This window comes from Pelmatolapia mariae, linkage group LG13 (genome assembly GCF_036321145.2).
Source record: "Pelmatolapia mariae isolate MD_Pm_ZW linkage group LG13, Pm_UMD_F_2, whole genome shotgun sequence".
NCBI classification, from domain to species: Eukaryota; Metazoa; Chordata; class Actinopteri; order Cichliformes; family Cichlidae; genus Pelmatolapia; species Pelmatolapia mariae.
In genome coordinates, this window is record NC_086238.1 from 24,833,931 (window position 1) to 24,858,820 (window position 24,890).

Consider the following 24,890-nt stretch of genomic DNA (forward strand, 5'->3'; position numbering starts at 1 on the left):
TTCCTACGAGTAATCAGTGCTTGATGTCTTACTAACCTTAACTTTTTTCACAACATTGATAACAAACACGCACAAAACAACAACAACATATCTTATCTAAAAAAAACTTGATTGGACCACAGTTTTGATGTTCATCCTACATGTTTATTGAGATTGTCTAATGTCTGCCACGGTATCTTCTCCCACGTCTGCGGACACCGGAGGCCTTGTGGGGTCTCCTGCGTCTGCGAACGGGGCGAGAAGACCTCGCATGTTTGCGTCTATACCTGCGTCGTGGCATTGTCCAAACGGCGGTACCTGCTCCACGTCACGGGTTCTATTTATGGACTCACCTGGCAACTTTAGTGATGTCACTGCTGATGTTGTCACTGTTGGTGTGACCTCATGACTCATTCATGCCATCTGAACTGTGGTGTAATTATGAGGTCACAGGGGGACGTGAATTTATTCACAAAGTTGATAGATAGTTTGGGTCATAACTCAAAGACACAACGATGCAGTCAAATCATTTGGAATTAAATATCTGTAAATTACAAGATTTAGAGGGTTCTGACATCACATGCAGTCTCTCTGCTGTGATTTCAAATATCAATGCCCAAACCCCACCACCGACAAATAACACAGAACACGCAGCCAGTGACGCACCAAACACACACCACGTTTAGTGACCAATAAATCAAGCGCCACAGGTGGTGTAAATGACAGATCAGGGATGGGTAATAATGTTGATTTTTTTCTGTTCTTGTTCCTTTTTACCAAGCTGGGTTTGTTTGTCCTTGTTTCCCTCTCCTGCAGAGTTCCTCCTGAGGGAGTTCATAAGCCAGTCAAAGATCTGCACGTCACAATGGACTGAGATGTCAACTTCCTCCCACCAAAAAAACAAAAAAAAGTAAAGTCGTCATGCAGCATGAGGACAAAAAGTCATACTACAGCTACTGCACCCTCTAATTTATTAGATTCTTTCAATTATGTGTTTCATAGGGGCCTCGGAGCACTTCTGCAAACTAAATGAGCTGTGCTGGAACTTACACCATCATGTAACCCAAAAAAGGAAATCTCTTATTCATAAAAAGAAAAAAATGTTTGCTTTGATTATTCCTTGAGAAACTGAATGTCACGGTCCTGGGTCGATGGCCCAGTGTTTTCTGTTTTGTTTTATTAATCTTTGATTTCTTGATGTGTCTTTGTTAGTTCTTAGGTTTTGGTTCTGTGTCCCCGCTGTTCTGTGTTGGTATTGTGCCTCTATATAAATAGCATCATAATTTCATATTTTGTCAGCACTTCCTAGTAGTATGTAACTACACCATAAATGTCAGGGTTTGCGTGTTGAGATATGAATGGAGGACCCAAGATGCAGGCACTGCTGATGTGAGAGCTTTATTCATGGAGAGTGACATACAAACAAAGGCGAGGGAGGCGAGAAACAAAACTAAGAAAACCTAAACTGGGAAAGCTGAGAACCAAATAACAAACCTGGACACAAGGGAATGGAGTTAAAACACAAAGGATGACAAGCAGGAAAAACAGCATGGAGGAGCACAGACGGACCAGTAACACACACAAGAGGACAAATGCTATAAATTAGTGAGGGCCCGCTTGAAGCTGACGCTCCGGCGCGTGTGTCAAAAAACACCAACACACCGCTTCAGAAGCACTCTGTCGATGCTTGATTCGTTTGGCCACAGTCACGTGATCAGTGATGTCCAATTGTGAATTGTGAATTCCACTGTGTAGAGTGGGCAATCATAATGACGCAGTTCAGTTTTTTTGTAGATTCAAGCTGCTCTTCATATTTTTGACCACCAGATGTCACCAGAGAGGACTGTGTTAAAAAGCTTCCAGTAATGAATCGTTTTTCAACACAAGCTTCAATGCTTCAGAAAGCTTTGTTTGGCCATCACTACTATAAATACACACAGAGGGAAACGAGGAAACTGCACACAGGAGGGGGACACAGCTGAGCCTAATGAATCTGACGAGACTGAGCTGAAAGACGAGATGGATCATTCAAGTACTGTACATGATGTGGGTAGATGCTGTACGTTTATGGGCTGCAGGAGAGGCACAGATTAGGGTATTTGTGCAGACGAGGTTGTTTGGGGTGCCTGCGTGTTTGCCTGCTGGGCCTGAGCGAGCCTCTCATATCTGTGGCCCGGCGGTCTCTTCTCTTGCTGAGGATCTTAACGTAGTTGGCTGGGACGAGCATGTGGTCTCACCGTCCACACTGGCCAGGAGCCAGCCACGCACACGGGGCTGTAGCTCTAAACACGAGGGAGAGGAAAACACTGTGATAGATGTAAACATGGGGCACGCTCACACAAAAGAAGAGCCCTCATCTGTTAGTTGTAAGATAAGGAAAACAAAAATAGAAGGTTTTGGGTCAAAGCACTCAGAATCAAATGTCCCGCAGCCAGTAAAAAGCTCATCACCTTTAGGAGCGAGGTTGAGCATCTCTCCAGCTCGCATAGAAAGCTCCTCCTGAGAAGCAGCTGTCAAGTCATATTCTCCTCTGGCCACCACGTGGTCGTCCTCCTCGCTCGCCCAGTTAGTGTCTAAACCAAGCAAGGAAACTGAATTAACGACATTCATAATTTTAACTGGTCTTAACCAAAAACAAGTCCTTCTGCTTTTCCTTACACTTGTAAAGTAACTAATGGCATATGGAGCTATGGTACCCAATTTATTTGCCACAGAGTTACACAAAGGCACATATGATGTCATACAAGCAGACTCATCTTTACACGTGTACTGCAGCCCTGAACATTACCAGGTTCAGATTCTATTATCAAACTTTACAACAGCAGCCTTAATTACTTTAACTCAAAACAATTAGCACCTGCAGCCACTGTCCTGTGTTGAGTACACCTCTCAAAACAACAAAATGTACTCATGTGAATATGTAAGTGCTTGCTGTTCCATCTCTTCCACCTGCTGCACAAACCTGCTGGGGGGGACGTCTTCAAGGTGAGGTGTGTGTCTGTATCCTCCCAGGCTGTAGCCACCACCATAGCCGCCACCATAGCTGTAGCTGTAAGGCCTGTAGCCACCACAGATGGAGCTCCCATAGAGGCTGTAAGAGGGGAGAAGGAGCTGTTGGATGGACGGTAGGACTGCTGGACCTGACGAGGGGGCACCAGGAGCGCCAACCTGGGCAGGACAGAAGAGCCAGCAGGGGTGGAGGAGCCTGTAGCTTATCCCAAATCTGTAGATCTGTTTGGTGACAACATAAAGATAGAATATCAGTAAAATCCACCCATAATTCATTGCAACATTAATTGAGCAAAGCATTAGTTCGAAACGTCATGGAGTCAAGCTAAACCACAAACTGAATGAACAGCTCATAGAGTGGCTCTCTTCCACAGCGTGTCCTTTGTCCTTTCTCCCTCCCCTCAACCCCAACCAGTCCTCAGAGGCTGCCCCTCCCTATACCTGGTTCTGCTGGAAGTTTCTTCCAGTTAAAATGGTGTTTTTCCTTCCCACAGTCACCAAGTGCTCGCTCAAAAGGTTTTTTTTTGATCATTTAGTTTTCTCTGTATTACAATAGGGCCTCCACCTTGCAGTATAAAGTGTCTTGAGGTGACTGTTGTTGTGATTAACGCTATATAAATAAACTGAAATTGAATTGAGTCAACACTTCCTCCTGCCTCATCTCCAGCTCTGCTACTCTTCATCTGTACAGACTGTGGAAAATACACAATAAATTCACCATCAACCAGCAGCTAGTGGCAACTTTTAGCATGGGATGTTTTCTGACATGAGCTGACATTATGAACCAGTCAACACACCTTAAATATCATTATCACAGCTCTGATTGTTCAGCTTCTCCAATCTGATGACCATATTCTCTTAACCGTAAAAAGATATGTTGATATGTCCAAAAAAGATAAAGATGTGTCCAGATTTAATTCCATTTCCTCACTTAAAGCGGAAAAAAGTGTCAGGGTGGGGGGACTGATTGAACTGTGATTGTGGAATTTGCCTCACACAGGTGCGTTCACTATTGCTTGTTTGAGAATACTGCTGTATATATACAAATGCTGACTGTACAAACAAACTGTTGTACATATATTTTTAGAATTATCGGAAAATGTTGAGAAAAAGACAAGAAAAAACAATGACTTGCAGCATCAAGCGGAGGAGTTTAATCTTCTCTGGGTCTCGTTTAGGAGTTTGGGGACAGCTGAGCAGAGGACTGACAGATGAAAAAAAATGAGCTTTCTCTAAGGGTGTTGCCTCTCCCTTAAAGACAGGCTGAGGAGTTCAGCTACTCAAAAGGGGCTCAGAGTAGAACTGCTATTCCTTCACGTTGAAGAGAGGCTGATGAGAAAAGGAGAAAGAGGCCCCAGGGCAGACCCAGGACACTCTGGAGAGGCTATATCTCTCAGCTGGCCTGAGGATGTCTTGGTGTTATCCCAGAAGAAGTGGAGGAGGTGGCTGGGGAGAGGGAGATGTGGGCTTCTCTGCTTAGGCTGCTGCCCGGGTAAACCAGTCCTTGATAAGCAGAAGAAAATGGATGGATAACAATAATAAGCAGAAGAAGCTAAAAGACACAGACACAAATTTAAAATAAAACATTATTAGTTATGAATTGAAAGATATAATTATTCAGCTATATAATAACTCAGCTTATAAATATACATGTAGGCATTTTTTTTAAGTAAATTATCGGGCAAAGGAACTGAGTTTGTTGGCAAACAGCAACAGGAAGACAGCAGCTACATTTTCTTCTGAATTGACAGTTAGCAAGTACAGAACAAACAAATGCAATTACAATATTTATTTTATTAATTTAACTTATTACCCAGAACTGCAACAAAACAAACAAACAAAAAACGCTCAATTAACAGAAGAGAGAGAAATCTAGCGAGACACTCTGACTAGGACACGGCCTCAGAGGACCAAACTAGCAGTCAGCCACTTGTACGGCTGTGCAGATAAATAATTAGTTGCCGTTTTTGTTTTGGGGGCTTTTTTTATTCCTGGGACTTCTGATCCTCTCCAAATACACAGGGAAGTACCTGATGCAGCTAGTTTTGGGTACTACCATCACCAAGCATTTACAAAATCTATTAGAGGATAATAAAGTGTTTTCACCAACTTGGCCCAGAAGAAAAACATATTTTAGCATATAAAATAGCAGTCTCTTCCAAACAAGTCCTTTAGCATGCTGATGTTAAAAAATATCATGTAGAGTAAGACAGGCATAGAGAACAGCACTGACTGGGAGAGGCTTTGAACAGATGACATACTCAGTTCAATTCAACATATAAGACTTTAAGAATGCACAAGCATCTATCAAAAACCTATTTAATCTATCATCTGTGATATTATTATATACAATTATAATGTATTGTTCATCTCCCTTAGATAAACAGGCAGCCTTCAGGTATGAAATATTCATTTGTCTACTGTTTCAGTGGCTGATAGTGCCCCACAGGCCTCAATGTGAGTTTGAAGCCATTATAATGTTTAAGTTGTTTAACGATAAACAGATTTTGAATGAAAGCCACGAAACTTCGGTAGCACAAAAAAGTCTATATTCTTTGTGTCCATATGGATCAGTCATATTACCATTATTTCCCCCTAAGGTTGCCAAAAGCACCAAGTTAATACTTGAAAAAACTGCAGCAATACACAAAAATATAATCAATATTCTGTTTACTTGGTGACAACGCCGCTTTTAGCCTTCAATCAGAAAGCCTTAAGTTGGCTAGTTAAGCATCGGGCTAACGTTTAAAGCTTTCACTTTGGAGAAGTAACTCGCATTACTGCTACTGCTGTGTAATCTTGGTTAAATTCACAGCATATTCCATAAATTACCCTGCAATAACTAACTGTTATAATAGCGGCACCGTATTGCATCACACTGAGTGCATTTCAATCATTTATCCCGCGAGTTTGCTAGCTAGCAAAATAATAAAAACGATTTTAAAAATTAGCATGTGTAACGTACACACTCGAGAAAATGATTTACTAGGACTTACGCAAACTCCCCCATTGTGAAAACGTACAAATCCTTCTTGTATTTTTGGTTTTCCAGCAAACACTCATTAAAACGGCCTCCAGGCACGTTAGTGCACTCACCCCCGACTGTTCGGGGAGGGGGTGGGGGGTCACAAATTGAAACAGACTGACGTGCAGAGCTACAAGGCAGCCCAGGCAGAGAAATGTTGCTTTTAGACTTTTTATTTCTCTATCTGATAAGAAAACTATTCAATCAGATAGTTATTTGTGGTGAATGAAATACAGTTTCAAGACGTTTTAAGCACAAAATCCCAAATAGAAGCACTACAATATTAAAATCCAAGATTGTTCAAGGATTTCAAGCACCCGTACGAAACCTGCATATGAAGTTGATGATTGTTAAAATAAAATAGAACATTTTCATCAATTTCTTGTACGAAATGACTATATACAGAAAAGCTCGACATGTTATGCAAAAGAAAAAAAAACAATTCTCGTAATTGTCAGTTTCGTAATTTCAAAATTCTTCAAAACTAACATTTTCTTTGATTGACTCATATTAAATTTCCTACGGTCAAATTCAGTGTGAACAATATTACACAAACAAACATGTGTGTGTGCGCCTGCGCATACATTAGAATCACTTTGATCCCTTGTGATGCGGTAACTTTGCTTTGATCCTGTATGACTGGTAGCTTTGCTTTGATCCCAAAACCCATAAATACCAGCGCTCACCTATTATACTTTATGGCATAACGGACGTTGACCTGACACCAACCCAAACCCTTTCGAGACGTTTTGAGAACATTTTAGGACAGAAACCAAAACAAGTTCAGTTTTGTTTCTAACCAATTCACAGAGCAAACAGACAGATCGTGGCTATTAAAGTCAACAAGAGCGACCCTGAAATTCTGCAACAGGCAAAACTGACCAAAGAACAATTTCAATACGAGACAGATTATCAGTCCAAGGAAAGTCGATATAAAATCTAAGCGTTTCGATGACCTCGAACATCGACTGAAGGTTAGGCGAGGACCTGAAAATGGCCAACCATTATTTGTTAGTCTAATCAAACAGATGTTGGTCATGTTTCTGAGGTCGGTTTTCTCCTTTTTTATGTTGCTCTTTCAGTTTTTCTCCTGAGATGAGGTATGAAGTGTCTGTGGTGCAGCTGATCTGGTCTGTCTCGAGACAGTCCAGGCTGCACTCACCTGCAGCAGGTGGAGACTCACCAGAACATTCAGACCTCACAAATTTTGTCTTTCTCAACTCTTCTATAAAGGGTTTCTCTCCGGAGGAGGTCCACCTTTATAATGGGTGGCCAGGCGGCCCAGTCTGGGTTTTTTCTGCTTTCTTTCACACGCCTGAGGGGTGGTGCCACACCATCACGAGGGCTGGCTAGGCTTTCGCAGCCTGTGTGAGTGTATGTGTCTGCACGACTGTGTTTATTGTGTTATATATTTCAAAAAGATGCACATCTGCAGTTTCTTTGGTGGATCTGGTCTCGTCTGTCTTGAGACAGTCCAGGTTGCACCCACCTGTAACAGGTGGAGACTCACCAGTACATTCAGAACTCTGAATGTGTGTGCAGTGTGCGCAAAATTTCCATGTTCGGATTTCTTTTGGGGAGTTTATCTCTGGATGTGTGTAAATGTATGTGCATTCATGTGTGCCTGCGTGGAGTCCTGAGGTTTGCTGGTAGGGTGGACGTCTACGCATAATCACAAGTGTGTGCAAACATTTCCATGTTTTAATTTCTGGGAATTTGGTTTCTTTGGGGGAGTTTATCTCTGGATGTGTGTAAATGTATGTGCATTCATGTGTGCATGCGTGGAGATCTGATGTTGGCTGGTAGGATGGACCTCTATGCATAATCACATGTGTGTGCAAGCATTTCCATGTTTGGATTTCTTTGGGGCGGTCCACCAATGTTAAGAGCGGTGAGGCGGCCCACTCCCGGTTTTTCCTGCTTTCTTTCCCGCACCTGGAGGGCGTCGCAACCTCCTCATGAGGGCTGGCTAGTTTTTGGGAGTGTGTGTGTGTGTATGTATAACTGTGCTTATTGTTTTGTTTATTTCAAACAGATGCGTGTCCTCACCTCTGCAGTGCTGCCGTCTCCTGTATCCCGGCATGTTTCTAAGGTACGGTTTCTCCTTTTTTATGTTGTTCTTGTGGTTTTTGCCCTCACATGAGGTTTGAAATTGGGACTATTTAACAGGACTATGACATCACATATATTTAGAATCTTACCACCAATTTGATCCTTTGATCCTTAAATCCATAAATATGGGTAAGAAGCGATGACTTTTAGTCCATTAATCACAGCATTTATGTTCGCAGAATTGAAACATTTGCCAGAGAAGTATTTTGAAACATCTGGATCCTTTTCGGAGTAACTGTTTACAGATTCCAACATGTCTCAGAGAAAACAACCCTACAGATTTTTAAGGTAAGTTTTCTTTCTTTTTTCTGTTTTTCTGTTGTTCACTAAAAGAAAAGAGACTCACACAGGCTCACCTCTACACGGCTGCCGTCTCCTCTAACCCTGCATGTTTCTAAGGCAAGTTTTCTCATTTTTTATGTTGTTCTTTTGGTTTTTGTCCTGAGATGAGGTTTGAAGTGTCTGTGGTGCACCTGGTCTGGTCTGTCTTGAGACAGTCCAGGCAGCACCCACCTGTAACAGATGGAGACTCACCAGAACATTCAGATCTCACAAGTTTTGTGTTTCTCAACTCTTCTGTTGAGGGTTTCTCTGAGAAGGGGAGGGCAGTGAGGCCTGGGGGAGGTCCACCGATATAAAGGGTGGCCATGTGTGTGTATCTGTTAATGTCTGGATGTGTGCAGACTAATGTGCATTAAGCCTGCGTGTCTTATTCCATCATGTGTCATGTATCACTCCAAATCTCACTACCTTTAACTGATAATAACTGTTTGCTTAGTGTTATGTCTAAAAGGTATTACACAATCGCCTCTAGTAGAGGATCAGGTTTGTTTTCCACTGATAATGGATTTTAACATGACTGACCAATCATTGTGGAGCACATCCATGTAGGAGCAAACTTAAATGTTTAAAAATGTTCAAAACTTAAGATATTATATTTCTGAAGTATGACAGAAGGAAAAAGTTACATTATTTCATATTTTAAAAAAATCCAATTTCATATGATCAAATTTATGTCAAAAAGTTCATATTTCTTCCCTCCTATGTCATGTGTGAGTACTGTACTGTAAATGTCATATATATCAGATGATACTGATAACCTAATGCTAATTGCAATAACTATGCAGAGGTCTCTAGGCCTCCACTTTTATGGAGCATGTGAAGTTTGGGGCAGAGTGGACAAAGAAAAGTTTCTCAGCAGGTTCAACAGCTTGCTACAACACAGGCCGATGAAGTATTGCACTCACTCATCCAAACTGGCAAACATGTAACATACACCCTAAGACTGATCCTGCTTTTTACTCCTTTGCTATGATTTCATTTGATATTATGTAGCCTTGGAGACAGTTTGCATAGATTAGAATGTTAGATTGCTGTGATGTCATCAATGCCCGATGTTTTGTTTTAATGTCTTGTGATAGTTCTAAGTGCAGACAAAGTCAGAGTTCAAGTGAGTTTAGTACAATTTTGAACCAGTTTCTGACATGTGGTCAAAATCTTGGCCGACCTTTACCACACCACGTGCTGTGGGTGTGCGTAAATATCTAGGTGAGTAAAGTCTCCTTTACCTGTTAAATTCATCTTAATTTGGGGCTTTTACTTCAGGTGTTTTGATTCAGTAGTAACCAAGTGATCTTTGTACAAACTGCAGACCGCCACACTGATCCCTGGTTCCTCAGGATAGAGGACAGGACGTCAGATGGGCGAATCAAGAGCTCCAAACGCAAAGATTGTGCCACAGAAAGACTGGAAAAAGCTTCCAAAAGAAGCAAGGACAGCAAAAGTCCAACCCCAGGCCTCAGCCATCTTGTCTTGGAGAAGTGTAAGTGAGACATTCAGAGATTTTTTGTTTTACAGTTATTGATCATCTGTAGGCCTGTGTGGAGTTCAGAGGTCTAATTGGTTTTGGTTTTTGCAGCTGCTTTCAGAAAGAAGAGCAGCAAAGGAAAGTCAAGCAGCGATGGAACAAAACAACCACGCAGTAAAAAGAGCAAGACATCAAGCTCACAGGAGGAGGCCAGCTGCTCCGTCTACAAGTCAGATACACACAGCACATACAAAAGTCACACTAAAGGTAAGAAGTACATAGGTAAGTTCACACCACACCTGCAGTGATAGAGCCTCTTTCCCAAGCTCTCAGAGTTTAGCTGGTATCCATCTGCTAATCACTAGGAAGCTTCTAACAAAGACTGTATGAATGTGTACATTGAGGCAAAGTCAGCTTTCCTACATACAACTAATCACAACCCCTGTGTTAGTTTTGTCTCTCTGTAGAGGACTTTGAAGAAAAATACGAAGAGCAGGATAAGCTGGGTGAAGGAGGCTTTGGGACTGTCTTCTTTGGAAAACGCAGAGAAGACAATTTCCCAGTATGGCTTCTTATGTGTGCACTTTACAATTCTTCTAGTGGCAATCTTTAATGGATAATGTAAATCTGATTATTTGAACGTATTTTTCATTTGTCTGTCAGGTCATAATGAGACAGCTGGTACATGCAGCCGCTGAAATGCAATCCAAGGGTGTCTTCCATCGAGACATTAAGCCAGACAATATTGTGTTTGACACATCGCCTGATCATCCAGCATTTCTATGTGTCAAATTCATCGATTTTGGCATTGGAGTCCCTTTTAGAGCAGAAGCAGTCACACGAAGAAATGGTAGGTCGTCAGCCTCACTGTTTAAATGTCCTTGCCTGCCCACACGCTTAGTGTCCACATGAATTCCTTACCATGAATAATTACTCTCTGGATTTTAGGGACCAAATCAGCCGCTGTAAACTGGCAGGACTTTAATGCCACCACAGCAGATTGCGTCACAGTTTTGCAGCTGGGTGCGGTGATGGATTGGCTGGTACGTCACATCATCCCTGATGACAACAACACATCTGCGATGCACACTGACATTTCAGAGGGTAAGCTGAATGTTAATTCTTTAACCTGTCACATTACAAAAACTTGAAAAAATCCCCCAAAGAAACCAAATTCCAAGAAATCCAATCATGGAAATGTTTGCACACACTTGTGATTATGCACAGAGGTCCACCCTACCAGCCAACCTCAGATCTCCACGCATGCACAAATGAATGCACATACATCGACACACATTCTGGTATTGATATTTGACATCACAGTAGAGATGCAAATCTGGCATAGCTCTGAGGTCTTTCAGTCCCATCTCTGGCTAACAGGCCAAAAATTGAGTCTACTAGGAGACGGGGGTGTCGACCATACAAGAGGTAGTGGGGTGAAAAGCCTGTTGCCTCATGCCTGGTGCAGTTGTATGCATGTACTATCTGAGGCAGATGCTCTTTCCAGCTGCTCTTTGCCTTCTCCTCCAGTGTCCTTAGCATTTGAAGAAATATCCAATTAAATGGCTCAGCTGGAAATGGGTTGCCATTTGGATGGTATGGTGTTGTCCTTGAGTGAGCATCTCCAGCCAGGTGTCCCCACTTTGCAGTTATTTATTTGTAAAAAATGTTTGGTATCATGTATGATTTTCGTTCCACTTCTCAAGTGTACACCACTTTGTATTGGTCTTTCACGTGGAATTCCAATAAAATTGATTCATGTTTGTGGCTGTAATGTGACAAAATGTGGAAAAGTTCAAGGGGGCCGAATACTTTTGCAAGCCACTGTATATCAGATGACACTGATAACCTAATGCTAATTGCAATAACTATGCAGAGGTCTCTAGGCCTCCACTTTTATGGAGCATGTGAAGTTTGGGGCAGAGTGGACAAAGAAAAGTTTCTCAGCAGGTTCAACAGGTTGCTACAACACAGGCCGATGAAGTATTGCACTCACTCATCCAAACTGGCAAACATGTAACATACACCCTAAGACTGATCCTGCTTTTTACTCCTTTGCTATGATTTAATTTGATATTATGTAGCCTTGGAGACAGTTTGCATAGATTAGAATGTTAGATTGCTGTGATGTCATCAATGCCCGATGTTTTGTTTTAATGTCTTGTGATAGTTCTAAGTGCAGACAAAGTCAGAGTTCAAGTGAGTTTAGTACAATTTTGAACCAGTTTCTGACATGTGGTCAAAATCTTGGCCGACCTTTACCACACCACGTGCTGTGGGTGTGCGTAAATATGTAGGTGAGTAAAGTCTCCTTTACCTGTTAAATTCATCTTAATTTGGGGCTTTTACTTCAGGTGTTTTGATTCAGTAGTAACCAAGTGATCTTTGTACAAACTGCAGACCGCCACACTGATCCCTGGTTCCTCAGGATAGAGGACAGGACGTCAGATGGGCGAATCAAGAGCTCCAAACGCAAAGATTGTGCCACAGAAAGACTGGAAAAAGCTTCCAAAAGAAGCAAGGACAGCAAAAGTCCAACCCCAGGCCTCAGCCATCTTGTCTTGGAGAAGTGTAAGTGAGACATTCAGAGATTTTTTGTTTTACAGTTTGTCAAGAGATTTATTCTAAAGACACTTCTTCAGCTGAGAGTCTAAGAGGAGAAACACACACACACGCTGCAGCATTTGCTTGTATACAAGGGCGATCACAGAACGCTCACACCAGAGTGGGGGCCCTGCGATGCGCGCTCTGCTCTTGCACTTGTCTTTATTTATACACAAGAAAAATGAATACATTTGACGTGAGCATATGCGTATGTGATTGTGTGTGTGTGAGTGTGTGTGTGTGTATGTGTGTGTTGTGTGTGTGTGTGTGTGTGTTCGAGGTCAGAACTGCTTGTTATTCTTCTTACTATCGCTGTGAGAAGACTCAGATACAAATATCAGAACACGTGTTATGAAGAAGAATCAATCCTGAACAATGAAAAGAACAATCAGTTCTAAGCAAGGAAATGATCATCATGCAGCATTCTATCACAAGCAAACTTATATCATTAAAAGCTTATACTGACTAAAAAATACAATTTTCTATTGACTTTCCCTCCTGTTGTCAGTATAACCTTTAAGTGAGATATCAGTATGTAACATCTTGTTGCACATTTTCTGTCACATCATCATTAATCACGCAAAGTCTTCACATTCCAACAGGTCGGAGTCATCATCATCATCATTTGTCACGGCTATGTATGCAGCTACAGTGGAAATGATTATGCGGTTAATCATGAGTTTTAGACATGGCAGGATACATGTTACAAAAACACAAAATAAAAGTAAAAATACTCCAACTCCGATGAGTAGTCTCTTTAGCACCTGTAGCCAGGAGCCAGTGTCCAAAACGGTAGTCCAAAGTTTCAATTCTTAACATGTTCTTTCCGGTGCCCACCCATGGAAACAGTGAGTGGAGAACCTTTTGTCCGGTGGTCCAAAGCTTAAATTCCTCTGGCACATCACTGCCATAGATGGGGTCATGTGGTTGTAGTGTGGAGACGTCTCGTCGTCGTCTTGTAGTCTGAGAGTCATTTACAGCTGACATCCTGAAGGTGTGGTCTGAGATGAAGATTGGGGCACAGGTGCCCGTCCATCCGGGTGGCAGTATGAAGTAGGCATGTTGTCCACACAGCCAGGCCATTCCCTGCACCCAGTAGGTGCCGTTGCTGGGCGCGGACGTGTTTACAGGTGCGCCCTCTCCATTGGCTGCGGTTTGGTTACAGTTGGTGGTGTTGCCTAGGGGTCTGTTACCGTTGTCTTGTCGGTAGCACATGGAGTGGTTCTTCCCTGGGGTTTGGTCCAAAAACACTGGGAAGTGAATGGACGTGTTCCGATTCGTCACGTTGAAGTTGATCCAGAAGAGCCGGTCACACGTTCCGTTGTCAAGTCCAGCGTTTTCGACGATGATTACCTCGTGTCGGGGTTTCCTGGGACCTCAACCTTTTTGCAGTGGCTCTGATGTATCCAGGAGGGTCTCTCTGCTATTTTGCAGGCAGTTGGAGTGGTGATGAGCACTTGGTAGGGACCTTCCCAGCGGGGCGAGCTCCAATTTTTCCTTTGGAGTACTCGGACAAGGATCCAATCACCTGGCTTCAACCTGCAGGAAATAGGTGAAAAAGAGTCTTGCGGCGGTTTATTGTTCAAAACGACTTCTCTGTTTGTCAACAATTGAGTCATCCAATCTGCCAGAGTGGTTTCACGGATTGACTTATCTAGTGGCTCGCTAATAACTGGCAATGGAAAAGGTCACCCATGTATGATTTCAAATGGGGACAGTTTGTTATTTCCTTGTGTTATTCTCATCCACATTTTGACTAGGCCTACACATTCTGGCCATGGTCTGCCAGTTTCTTCCATTGTTTTCTGAGCCTTTGTTTTATAGTGCCATTTGTTTTCTCCACTAATCCTGCACTTTTTGGATGTTTCAAAGTTTCAAAATTAATAGTGTAAAATTGTCGGTTTCTAATAAGGACCATTCCTTGGATCACCCCTCCTGATGAGCCATGGCTCAAAACTATGACTCACTAGAGCGGCTGTTTTGTGTAATGATTTGGGAAGAATGGGCTTTCCTGCTATTTTCAATATGTCATCAGTGTCTAGTACTGCTCTGTGTTTTAGCCATTGTTTTCTGTTCTTTAGGTGGTGCTGCTTTTTGTTCGTCCTGCAGTACAGACAGTCGAATGGTCTGATTTTCACGAGTTGTTAATAAAACTGTGGTTTTTTTTGCTGCTGCTGTTTTTTCAGCTTTGTCAGCAAAATTGTTTCCCTTTCTAATTTCAGAGTCATCCTTCTGATGTGCTGAACATCAGAAGCATATTGCTAAACGTCATATCACATGACGAGTTTTCTCCCATGTAAACAGATGTGTGCCATGATAAAATCTTCCTCCACACACTAGAAATAAGAAACTAATTTCAACCGTTGTTATATTTTATTCATTTATTTATAATCCAGTCATTCCTTCGAATCTAGTATCAATCAACTAATTTGCATATCAGCTCATAATGCACTAAGTTGACAGGTCAACAGAAATACACGTTCAAAATATTATCACAAAAGAGAATTTCCTTCATACAGTAAATTACTTGTTTTGCATCAATCAAACAGAAAGCATTTCACAATTTATTGTATTACCAACTAAATTTATTGTCTGATTACTGCTTGGTCATACCAGGCTCTCTCTGTCTTTATTTATGCTTCTCTGTTTTCACAAACGTTTCACCTATTGTCAAGCTGAAGAGTTAAATGTCAGCGGTGGATAAGTTCAGCATTTGATAAAAAAACTCTGTTAAGTTTTTCCTGCTTTAACACCAATGAGAGATATAGAGGCGCATGTATATAGTGTGTGCTATAGTGTAAGCTGTTCTTCATTGTTCTTCATGTGTGTTAGTATGCTTGCATGCAGGGCCTCTGGGCCTGTCTCACCCAGAAGGGCATTTTCTTAACAGTTGCCTTTCTCTCATGTGTGTTACAAAAAGGCAAATGTGCTATTAGCAGCTGTGAGATTATTATGCTGTTATACATTACATTATACCTGTAATCAAAATGAGTGAATCATGACACCGCTGTAGGCCACATCAGACTTCTTGTGTAATCAGTATGTAGTAAAAAAGTGTAACCTGCTCATCAGCTTAGCAGTGACCACATATTTAATTCAGCTTCTCAATTTTGTAGCGTTAGCCATTGTATACAGGTTTTAAATTATTAGTTGTTAGTATAGGTGTGCTCTATATTTCAGCAATGTCTCATCTAGGATGACAGGTTTTCAAGTAGGTCAAGTGCCTCTATGCACTTAATTGGTTTAGATAATGTCTTTATTTTCATCCTCTCATATGTCATTGTACTGAATTTGAGCAACCTTAAGTTTGATGCAGACTACTTCCAACAATTATCCACCTCACATCATAACTGACTAAGGTGCCTCTTCATATTAATATTATTTCATTATTAATGTTATTATCTCTTTATATAACAGCAATAGTGTATCACAATATTTATTTATTTTTTATTTGTATCCACCAAGGGCTGAGGGTGATCTGCAGTTTCACCCCCTCCCAAGCTGGAGACATTTTCCTTTTCACACACTTTCCTTGGCTGAACAATATTTATTTAATATGTGGTTGTGTGAATCTTGCTTGATTCACACAACCTGTTCATCCTGGGCATGGTCTTCATCCCAACTATGTGCCATTGTTAATACCAGTTTACAGGTTGTTATCCTTGCTATCATCAACTTGAATACATTACAGTTAACTTCTAATTCAATTTAGCCTTTTGTTTATTTAACTTTATTCCTCTTGTATTTACATGTATTGAGTCGGGTCTGTTTCCAGCCCTTTTAAACTTCTACTTTGGTCTTGAATTTTTCACTTGGTGAGGGATTATTATGTCCTTCCTGATCTGAACTATTCTCTTCACCTGAGCTGCTATCCTGTTCTGAGTCACTGTCTTCTTTGTTTGTTAATGCTTTTACTCTTTGTTGCCTGTCTTCCTCTCCATTCCTCTCTCCTTCTTTTGGATTATTCCTGCTCCGGCTTGTTGTTTGTCTAACCATCCCTCATCAGGTGTTAATTTTGCTTGTTTATTCCCCATTTTTAAAGATTTTGCTGGGCCATCACTGGCACGCTCGACTTCAGAGTGGTTACTGATACGGCCTTCGACTTGACCCTAAAGGTCAAGCGGTATCAGTGTTACGAGACGAAGCCCAACCGTTCTCCAATGTCACCAGTACGTGAGCCTCAGCAAAGAAAACAAAATAAAATAGAAGTAGTTCAGCAGCGTATTGTGCTGTAAAATCAACTTACTTCTAGACACATACACACATAGACATTTGCGCGCTTTTACAATTTGTTATGAAGTAATTGCGGCTACTTCTAAAACCTAAATCTAATTTGGTTCATTTTAGCGAATCCTAACCTATTTTATTTTTCTATTTTGTTTGTTATTCGGTTCATTACGGCGATTCCTAACCAAAATAGCGTTTCTCTCACCCTCAGACGTCTCACTGGTGGTTCGGATCGTCAGACTGAATCCCACCGCCGTGTACCAGACTAAAAACACCGGCCTGGACCCGAATTTTAGCGTCCCAGGTCTTTCGGCCTCGTCTAAGAGGGCTGTGCACAGACTTCGGTGCTGGCTTCCCACGGCGTCGGGAGGCAGTGCTGGATCCTGGAACAGAGTCACAGATAACAGTTCTGATGTTTCTGCCCCGGCTTCGAAGGACCAAAATAAATGTCAAGAGATTTATTCTAAAGACACTTCTTCAGCTGAGAGTCTAAGAGGAGAAACACACACAGACGCTGCAGCATTTGCTTGTATACAAGGGCGATCACAGAACGCTCACACCAGAGTGGGGGCCCTGCGATGCGCGCTCTGCTCTTGCACTTGTCTTTATTTATACACAAGAAAAATGAATACATTTGACGTGAGCATATGCGTATGTGATTGTGAGTGTGTGTGTGTGTGTTGTGTGTGTGTGTGTGTGTTCGAGGTCAGAACTGCTTGTTATTCTTCTTACTATCGCTGTGAGAAGACTCAGATACAAATATCAGAACACGTGTTATGAAGAAGAATCAATCCTGAACAATGAAAAGAACAATCAGTTCTAAGCAAGGAAATGATCATCATGCAGCATTCTATCACAAGCAAACTTATATCATTAAAAGCTTATACTGACTAAAAAATACAATTTTCTATTGACACAGTTATTGATCATCTGTAGGCCTGTGTGGAGTTCAGAGGTCTAATTGGTTTTGGTTTTTGCAGCTGCTTTCAGAAAGAAGAGCAGCAAAGGAAAGTCAAGCAGCGATGGAACAAAACAACCACGCAGTAAAAAGAGCAAGACATCAAGCTCACAGGAGGAGGCCAGCTGCTCCGTCTACGAGTCAGATACACACAGCACATACAAAAGTCACACTAAAGGTAAGAAGTACATAGGTAAGTTCACACCACACCTGCAGTGATAGAGCCTCTTTCCCAAGCTCTCAGAGTTTAGCTGGTATCCATCTGCTAATCACTAGGAAGCTTCTAACAAAGACTGTATGAATGTGTACATTGAGGCAAAGTCAGCTTTCCTACATACAACTAATCACAACCCCTGTGTTAGTTTTGTCTCTCTGTAGAGGACTTTGAAGAAAAATACGAAGAGCAGGATAAGCTGGGTGAAGGAGGCTTTGGAAAACGCAGAGAAGACAATTTCCCAGTATGGCTTCTTATGTGTGCACTTTACAATTCTTCTAGTGGCAATCTTTAATGGATAATGTAAATCTGATTATTTGAACGTATTTTTCATTTGTCTGTCAGGTCATAATGAGACAGCTGGTACATGCAGCCGCTGAAATGCAATCCAAGGGTGTCTTCCATCGAGACATTAAGCCAGACAATATTGTGTTTGACACATCGCCTGATCATCCAGCATTTCTACGTGTGAAATTCATCGATTTTGGCATTGGAGTCCCTTTTAGAGCAGAAGCAGTCACACGAAGAAATGGTAGGTCGTCAGCCTCACTGTTTAAATGTCCTTGCCTGCCCACACGCTTAGTGTCCACATGAATTCCTTACCATGAATAATTACTCTGTGGATTTTAGGGACCAAATCAGCCGCTGTAAACTGGCAGGACTTTAATGCCACCACAGCAGATTGCGTCACAGTTTTGCAGCTGGGTGCGGTGATGGATTGGCTGGTACGTCACATCATCCCTGATGACAACAACACATCTGAGATGCACTCTGACATTTCAGAGGGTAAGCTGAATGTTAATTCTTTAACCTGTCACATTACAAAAACTTGAAAAAATCCCCCAAAGAAACCAAATTCCAAGAAATCCAATCATGGAAATGTTTGCACACACTTGTGATTATGCACAGAGGTCCACCCTGCCAGCCAACCTCAGATCTCCACGCATGCACAAATGAATGCACATACATCGACACACATTCTGGTATTGATATTTGACATCACAGTAGAGACGCAAATCTGGCATAGCTCTGAGGTCTTTCAGTCCCATCTCTGGCTAACAGGCCAAAAATTAAGTCTACTAGGAGACGGGGGTGTCGACCATACAAGAGGTAGTGGGGTGAAAAGCCTGTTGCCTCATGCCTGGTGCAGTTGTATGCATGTACTATCTGAGGCAGATGCTCTTTCCAGCTGCTCTTTGCCTTCTCCTCCAGTGTCCTTAGCATTTGAAGAAATATCCAATTAAATGGCTCAGCTGGAAATGGGTTGCCATTTGGATGGTATGGTGTTGTCCTTGAGTGAGCATCTCCAGCCAGGTGTCCCCACTTTGCAGTTATTTATTTGTAAAAAATGTTTGGTATCATGTATGATTTTCGTTCCACTTCTCAAGTGTACACCACTTTGTATTGGTCTTTCACGTGGAATTCCAATAAAATTGATTCATGTTTGTGGCTGTAATGTGACAAAATGTGGAAAAGTTCAAGGGGCCGAATACTTTTGCAAGCCACTGTATATCAGATGATACTGATAACCTAATGCTAATTGCAATAACTATGCAGAGGTCTCTAGGCCTCCACTTTTATGGAGCATGTGAAGTTTGGGGCAGAGTGGACAAAGAAAAGTTTCTCAGCAGGTTCAACAGCTTGCTACAACACAGGCCGATGAAGTATTGCACTCACTCATCCAAACTGGCAAACATGTAACATACACCCTAAGACTGATCCTGCTTTTTACTCCTTTGCTATGATTTCATTTGATAATATGTAGCCTTGGAGACAGTTTGCATAGATTAGAATGTTAGATTGCTGTGATGTCATCAATGCCCGATGTTTTGTTTTAATGTCTTGTGATAGTTCTAAGTGCAGACAAAGTCAGAGTTCAAGTGAGTTTAGTACAATTTTGAACCAGTTTCTGACATGTGGTCAAAATCTTGGACGACCTTTGCCACACCACGTGCTGTGGGTGTGCGTAAATATCTAGGTGAGTAAAGTCTCCTTTACCTGTTAAATTCATCTTAATTTGGGGCTTTTACTTCAGGTGTTTTGATTCAGTAGTAACCAAGTGATCTTTGTACAAACTGCAGACCGCCACACTGATCCCTGGTTCCTCAGGATAGAGGACAGGACGTCAGATGGGCGAATCAAGAGCTCCAAACGCAAAGATTGTGCCACAGAAAGACTGGAAAAAGCTTCCAAAAGAAGCAAGGACAGCAAAAGTCCAACCCCAGGCCTCAGCCATCTTGTCTTGGAGAAGTGTAAGTGAGACATTCAGAGATTTTTTGTTTTACAGTTATTGATCATCTGTAGGCCTGTGTGGAGTTCAGAGGTCTAATTGGTTTTGGTTTTTGCAGCTGCTTTCAGAAAGAAGAGCAGCAAAGGAAAGTCAAGCAGCGATGGAACAAAACAACCACGCAGTAAAAAGAGCAAGACATCAAGCTCACAGGAGGAGGCCAGCTGCTCCGTCTACGAGTCAGATACACACAGCACATACAAAAGTCACACTAAAGGTAAGAAGTACATAGGTAAGTTCACACCACACCTGCAGTGATAGAGCCTCTTTCCCAAGCTCTCAGAGTTTAGCTGGTATCCATCTGCTAATCACTAGGAAGCTTCTAACAAAGACTGTATGAATGTGTACATTGAGGCAAAGTCAGCTTTCCTACATACAACTAATCACAACCCCTGTGTTAGTTTTGTCTCTCTGTAGAGGACTTTGAAGAAAAATACGAAGAGCAGGATAAGCTGGGTGAAGGAGGCTTTGGGACTGTCTTCTTTGGAAAACGCAGAGAAGACAATTTCCCAGTATGGCTTCTTATGTGTGCACTTTACAATTCTTCTAGTGGCAATCTTTAATGGATAATGTAAATCTGATTATTTGAACGTATTTTTTCATTTGTCTGTCAGGTCATAATGAGACAGCTGGTACATGCAGCCGCTGAAATGCAATCCAAGGGTGTCTTCCATCGAGACATTAAGCCAGACAATATTGTGTTTGACACATCGCCTGATCATCCAGCATTTCTATGTGTCAAATTCATCGATTTTGGCATTGGAGTCCCTTTTAGAGCAGAAGCAGTCACACGAAGAAATGGTAGGTCGTCAGCCTCACTGTTTAAATGTCCTTGCCTGCCCACACGCTTAGTGTCCACATGAATTCCTTACCATGAATAATTACTCTGTGGATTTTAGGGACCAAATCAGCCGCTGTAAACTGGCAGGACTTTAATGCCACCACAGCAGATTGCGTCACAGTTTTGCAGCTGGGTGCGGTGATGGATTGGCTGGTACGTCACATCATCCCTGATGACAACAACACATCTGAGATGCACTCTGACATTTCAGAGGGTAAGCTGAATGTTAATTCTTTAACCTGTCACATTACAAAAACTTGAAAAAATCCCCCAAAGAAACCAAATTCCAAGAAATCCAATCATGGAAATGTTTGCACACACTTGTGATTATGCACAGAGGTCCACCCTACCAGCCAACCTCAGATCTCCACGCATGCACAAATGAATGCACATACATCGACACACATTCTGGTATTGATATTTGACACCACAGTAGAGACGCAAATCTGGCATAGCTCTGAGGTCTTTCAGTCCCATCTCTGGCTAACAGGCCAAAAATTGAGTCTACTAGGAGACGGGGGTGTCGACCATACAAGAGGTAGTGGGGTGAAAAGCCTGTTGCCTCATGCCTGGTGCAGTTGTATGCATGTACTATCTGAGGCAGATGCTCTTTCCAGCTGCTCTTTGCCTTCTCCTCCAGTGTCCTTAGCATTTGAAGAAATATCCAATTAAATGGCTCAGCTGGAAATGGGTTGCCATTTGGATGGTATGGTGTTGTCCTTGAGTGAGCATCTCCAGCCAGGTGTCCCCACTTTGCAGTTATTTATTTGTAAAAAATGTTTGGTATCATGTATGATTTTCGTTCCACTTCTCAAGTGTACACCACTTTGTATTGGTCTTTCACGTGGAATTCCAACAAAATTGATTCATGTTTGTGGCTGTAATGTGACAAAATGTGGAAAAGTTCAAGGGGGCCGAATACTTTTGCAAGCCACTGTATATCAGATGACACTGATAACCTAATGCTAACTGCAATAACTATGCAGAGGTCTCTAGGCCTCGACCTTTATGGAGCATGTGAAGTTTGGGGCAGAGTGGACAAAGAAAAGTTTCTCAGCAGGTTCAACAGGTTGCTACAACACAGGCCGATGAAGTATTGCACTCACTCATCCAAACTGGCAAACATGTAACATACACCCTAAGACTGATCCTGCTTTTTACTCCTTTGCTATGATTTCATTTGATATTATGTAGCCTTGGAGACAGTTTGCATAGATTAGAATGTTAGATTGCTGTGATGTCATCAATGCCCGATGTTTTGTTTTAATGTCTTGTGATAGTTCTAAGTGCATACAAAGTCAGAGTTCAAGTGAGTTTAGTACAATTTTGAACCAGTTTCTGACATGTGGTCAAAATCTTGGCCGACCTTTACCACACCACGTGCTGTGGGTGTGCGTAAATATCTAGGTGAGTAAAGTCTCCTTTACCTGTTAAATTCATCTTAATTTGGGGCTTTTACTTCAGGTGTTTTGATTCAGTAGTAACCAAGTGATCTTTGTACAAACTGCAGACCGCCACACTGATCCCTGGTTCCTCAGGATAGAGGACAGGACGTCAGATGGGCGAATCAAGAGCTCCAAACGCAAAGATTGTGCCACAGAAAGACTGGAAAAAGCTTCCAAAAGAAGCAAGGACAGCAAAAGTCCAACCCCAGGCCTCAGCCATCTTGTCTTGGAGAAGTGTAAGTGAGACATTCAGAGATTTTTTGTTTTACAGTTATTGATCATCTGTAGGCCTGTGTGGAGTTCAGAGGTCTAATTGGTTTTGGTTTTTGCAGCTGCTTTCAGAAAGAAGAGCAGCAAAGGAAAGTCAAGCAGCGATGGAACAAAACAACCACGCAGTAAAAAGAGCAAGACATCAAGCTCACAGGAGGAGGCCAGCTGCTCCGTCTACGAGTCAGATACACACAGCACATACAAAAGTCACACTAAAGGTAAGAAGTACATAGGTAAGTTCACACCACACCTGCAGTGATAGAGCCTCTTTCCCAAGCTCTCAGAGTTTAGCTGGTATCCATCTGCTAATCACTAGGAAGCTTCTAACAAAGACTGTATGAATGTGTACATTGAGGCAAAGTCAGCTTTCCTACATACAACTAATCACAACCCCTGTGTTAGTTTTGTCTCTCTGTAGAGGACTTTGAAGAAAAATACGAAGAGCAGGATAAGCTGGGTGAAGGAGGCTTTGGGACTGTCTTCTTTGGAAAACGCAGAGAAGACAATTTCCCAGTATGGCTTCTTATGTGTGCACTTTACAATTCTTCTAGTGGCAATCTTTAATGGATAATGTAAATCTGATTATTTGAACGTATTTTTTCATTTGTCTGTCAGGTCATAATGAGACAGCTGGTACATGCAGCCGCTGAAATGCAATCCAAGGGTGTCTTCCATCGAGACATTAAGCCAGACAATATTGTGTTTGACACATCGCCTGATCATCCAGCATTTCTATGTGTCAAATTCATCGATTTTGGCATTGGAGTCCCTTTTAGAGCAGAAGCAGTCACACGAAGAAATGGTAGGTCGTCAGCCTCACTGTTTAAATGTCCTTGCCTGCCCACACGCTTAGTGTCCACATGAATTCCTTACCATGAATAATTACTCTGTGGATTTTAGGGACCAAATCAGCCGCTGTAAACTGGCAGGACTTTAATGCCACCACAGCAGATTGCGTCACAGTTTTGCAGCTGGGTGCGGTGATGGATTGGCTGGTACGTCACATCATCCCTGATGACAACAACACATCTGAGATGCACACTGACATTTCAGAGGGTAAGCTGAATGTTAATTCTTTAACCTGTCACATTACAAAAACTTGAAAAAATCCCCCAAAGAAACCAAATTCCAAGAAATCCAATCATGGAAATGTTTGCACACACTTGTGATTATGCACAGAAGTCCACCCTACCAGCCAACCTCAGATCTCCACGCATGCACAAATGAATGCACATACATCGACACACATTCTGGTATTGATATTTGACATCACAGTAGAGACGCAAATCTGGCATAGCTCTGAGGTCTTTCAGTCCCATCTCTGGCTAACAGGCCAAAAATTGAGTCTACTAGGAGACGGGGGTGTCGACCATACAAGAGGTAGTGGGGTGAAAAGCCTGTTGCCTCATGCCTGGTGCAGTTGTATGCATGTACTATCTGAGGCAGATGCTCTTTCCAGCTGCTCTTTGCCTTCTCCTCCAGTGTCCTTAGCATTTGAAGAAATATCCAATTAAATGGCTCAGCTGGAAATGGGTTGCCATTTGGATGGTATGGTGTTGTCCTTGAGTGAGCATCTCCAGCCAGGTGTCCCCACTTTGCAGTTATTTATTTGTAAAAAATGTTTGGTATCATGTATGATTTTCGTTCCACTTCTCAAGTGTACACCACTTTGTATTGGTCTTTCACGTGGAATTCCAAAAAAACTGATTCATGTTTGTGGCTGTAATGTGACAAAATGTGGAAAAGTTCAAGGGGGCCGAATACTTTTGCAAGCCACTGTATATCAGATGACACTGATAACCTAATGCTAATTGCAATAACTATGCAGAGGTCTCTAGGCCTCGACCTTTATGGAGCATGTGAAGTTTGGGGCAGAGTGGACAAAGAAAAGTTTCTCAGCAGGTTCAACAGGTTGCTACAACACAGGCCGATGAAGTATTGCACTCACTCATCCAAACTGGCAAACATGTAACATACACCCTAAGACTGATCCTGCTTTTTACTCCTTTGCTATGATTTCATTTGATATTATGTAGCCTTGGAGACAGTTTGCATAGATTAGAATGTTAGATTGCTGTGATGTCATCAATGCCCGATGTTTTGTTTTAATGT

General features: G+C 42.0%; 1 protein-coding gene across 1 annotated transcript in view; it reads right to left on the reverse strand.

Annotated features, from left to right (window-relative positions):
• Window positions 1-1,022: 1,022 nt before the first annotated feature.
• LOC134640034 (peroxisomal membrane protein PEX13-like) overlaps window positions 1,023-24,890 on the reverse strand; it is a 74,497-nt gene continuing 50,629 nt past the window's right edge. The window contains exons 2-4 of the mRNA XM_063491594.1: window positions 2,942-3,210; window positions 2,430-2,552; window positions 1,023-2,261 (exon numbers count right to left, since the gene is read on the reverse strand). Of these exons, the coding sequence (XP_063347664.1) occupies window positions 2,140-2,261; window positions 2,430-2,552; window positions 2,942-3,065 (369 nt within the window). The 5' untranslated portion in view covers window positions 3,066-3,210 and the 3' untranslated portion in view covers window positions 1,023-2,139. The remainder of the gene's footprint in view (window positions 2,262-2,429; window positions 2,553-2,941; window positions 3,211-24,890) is intronic.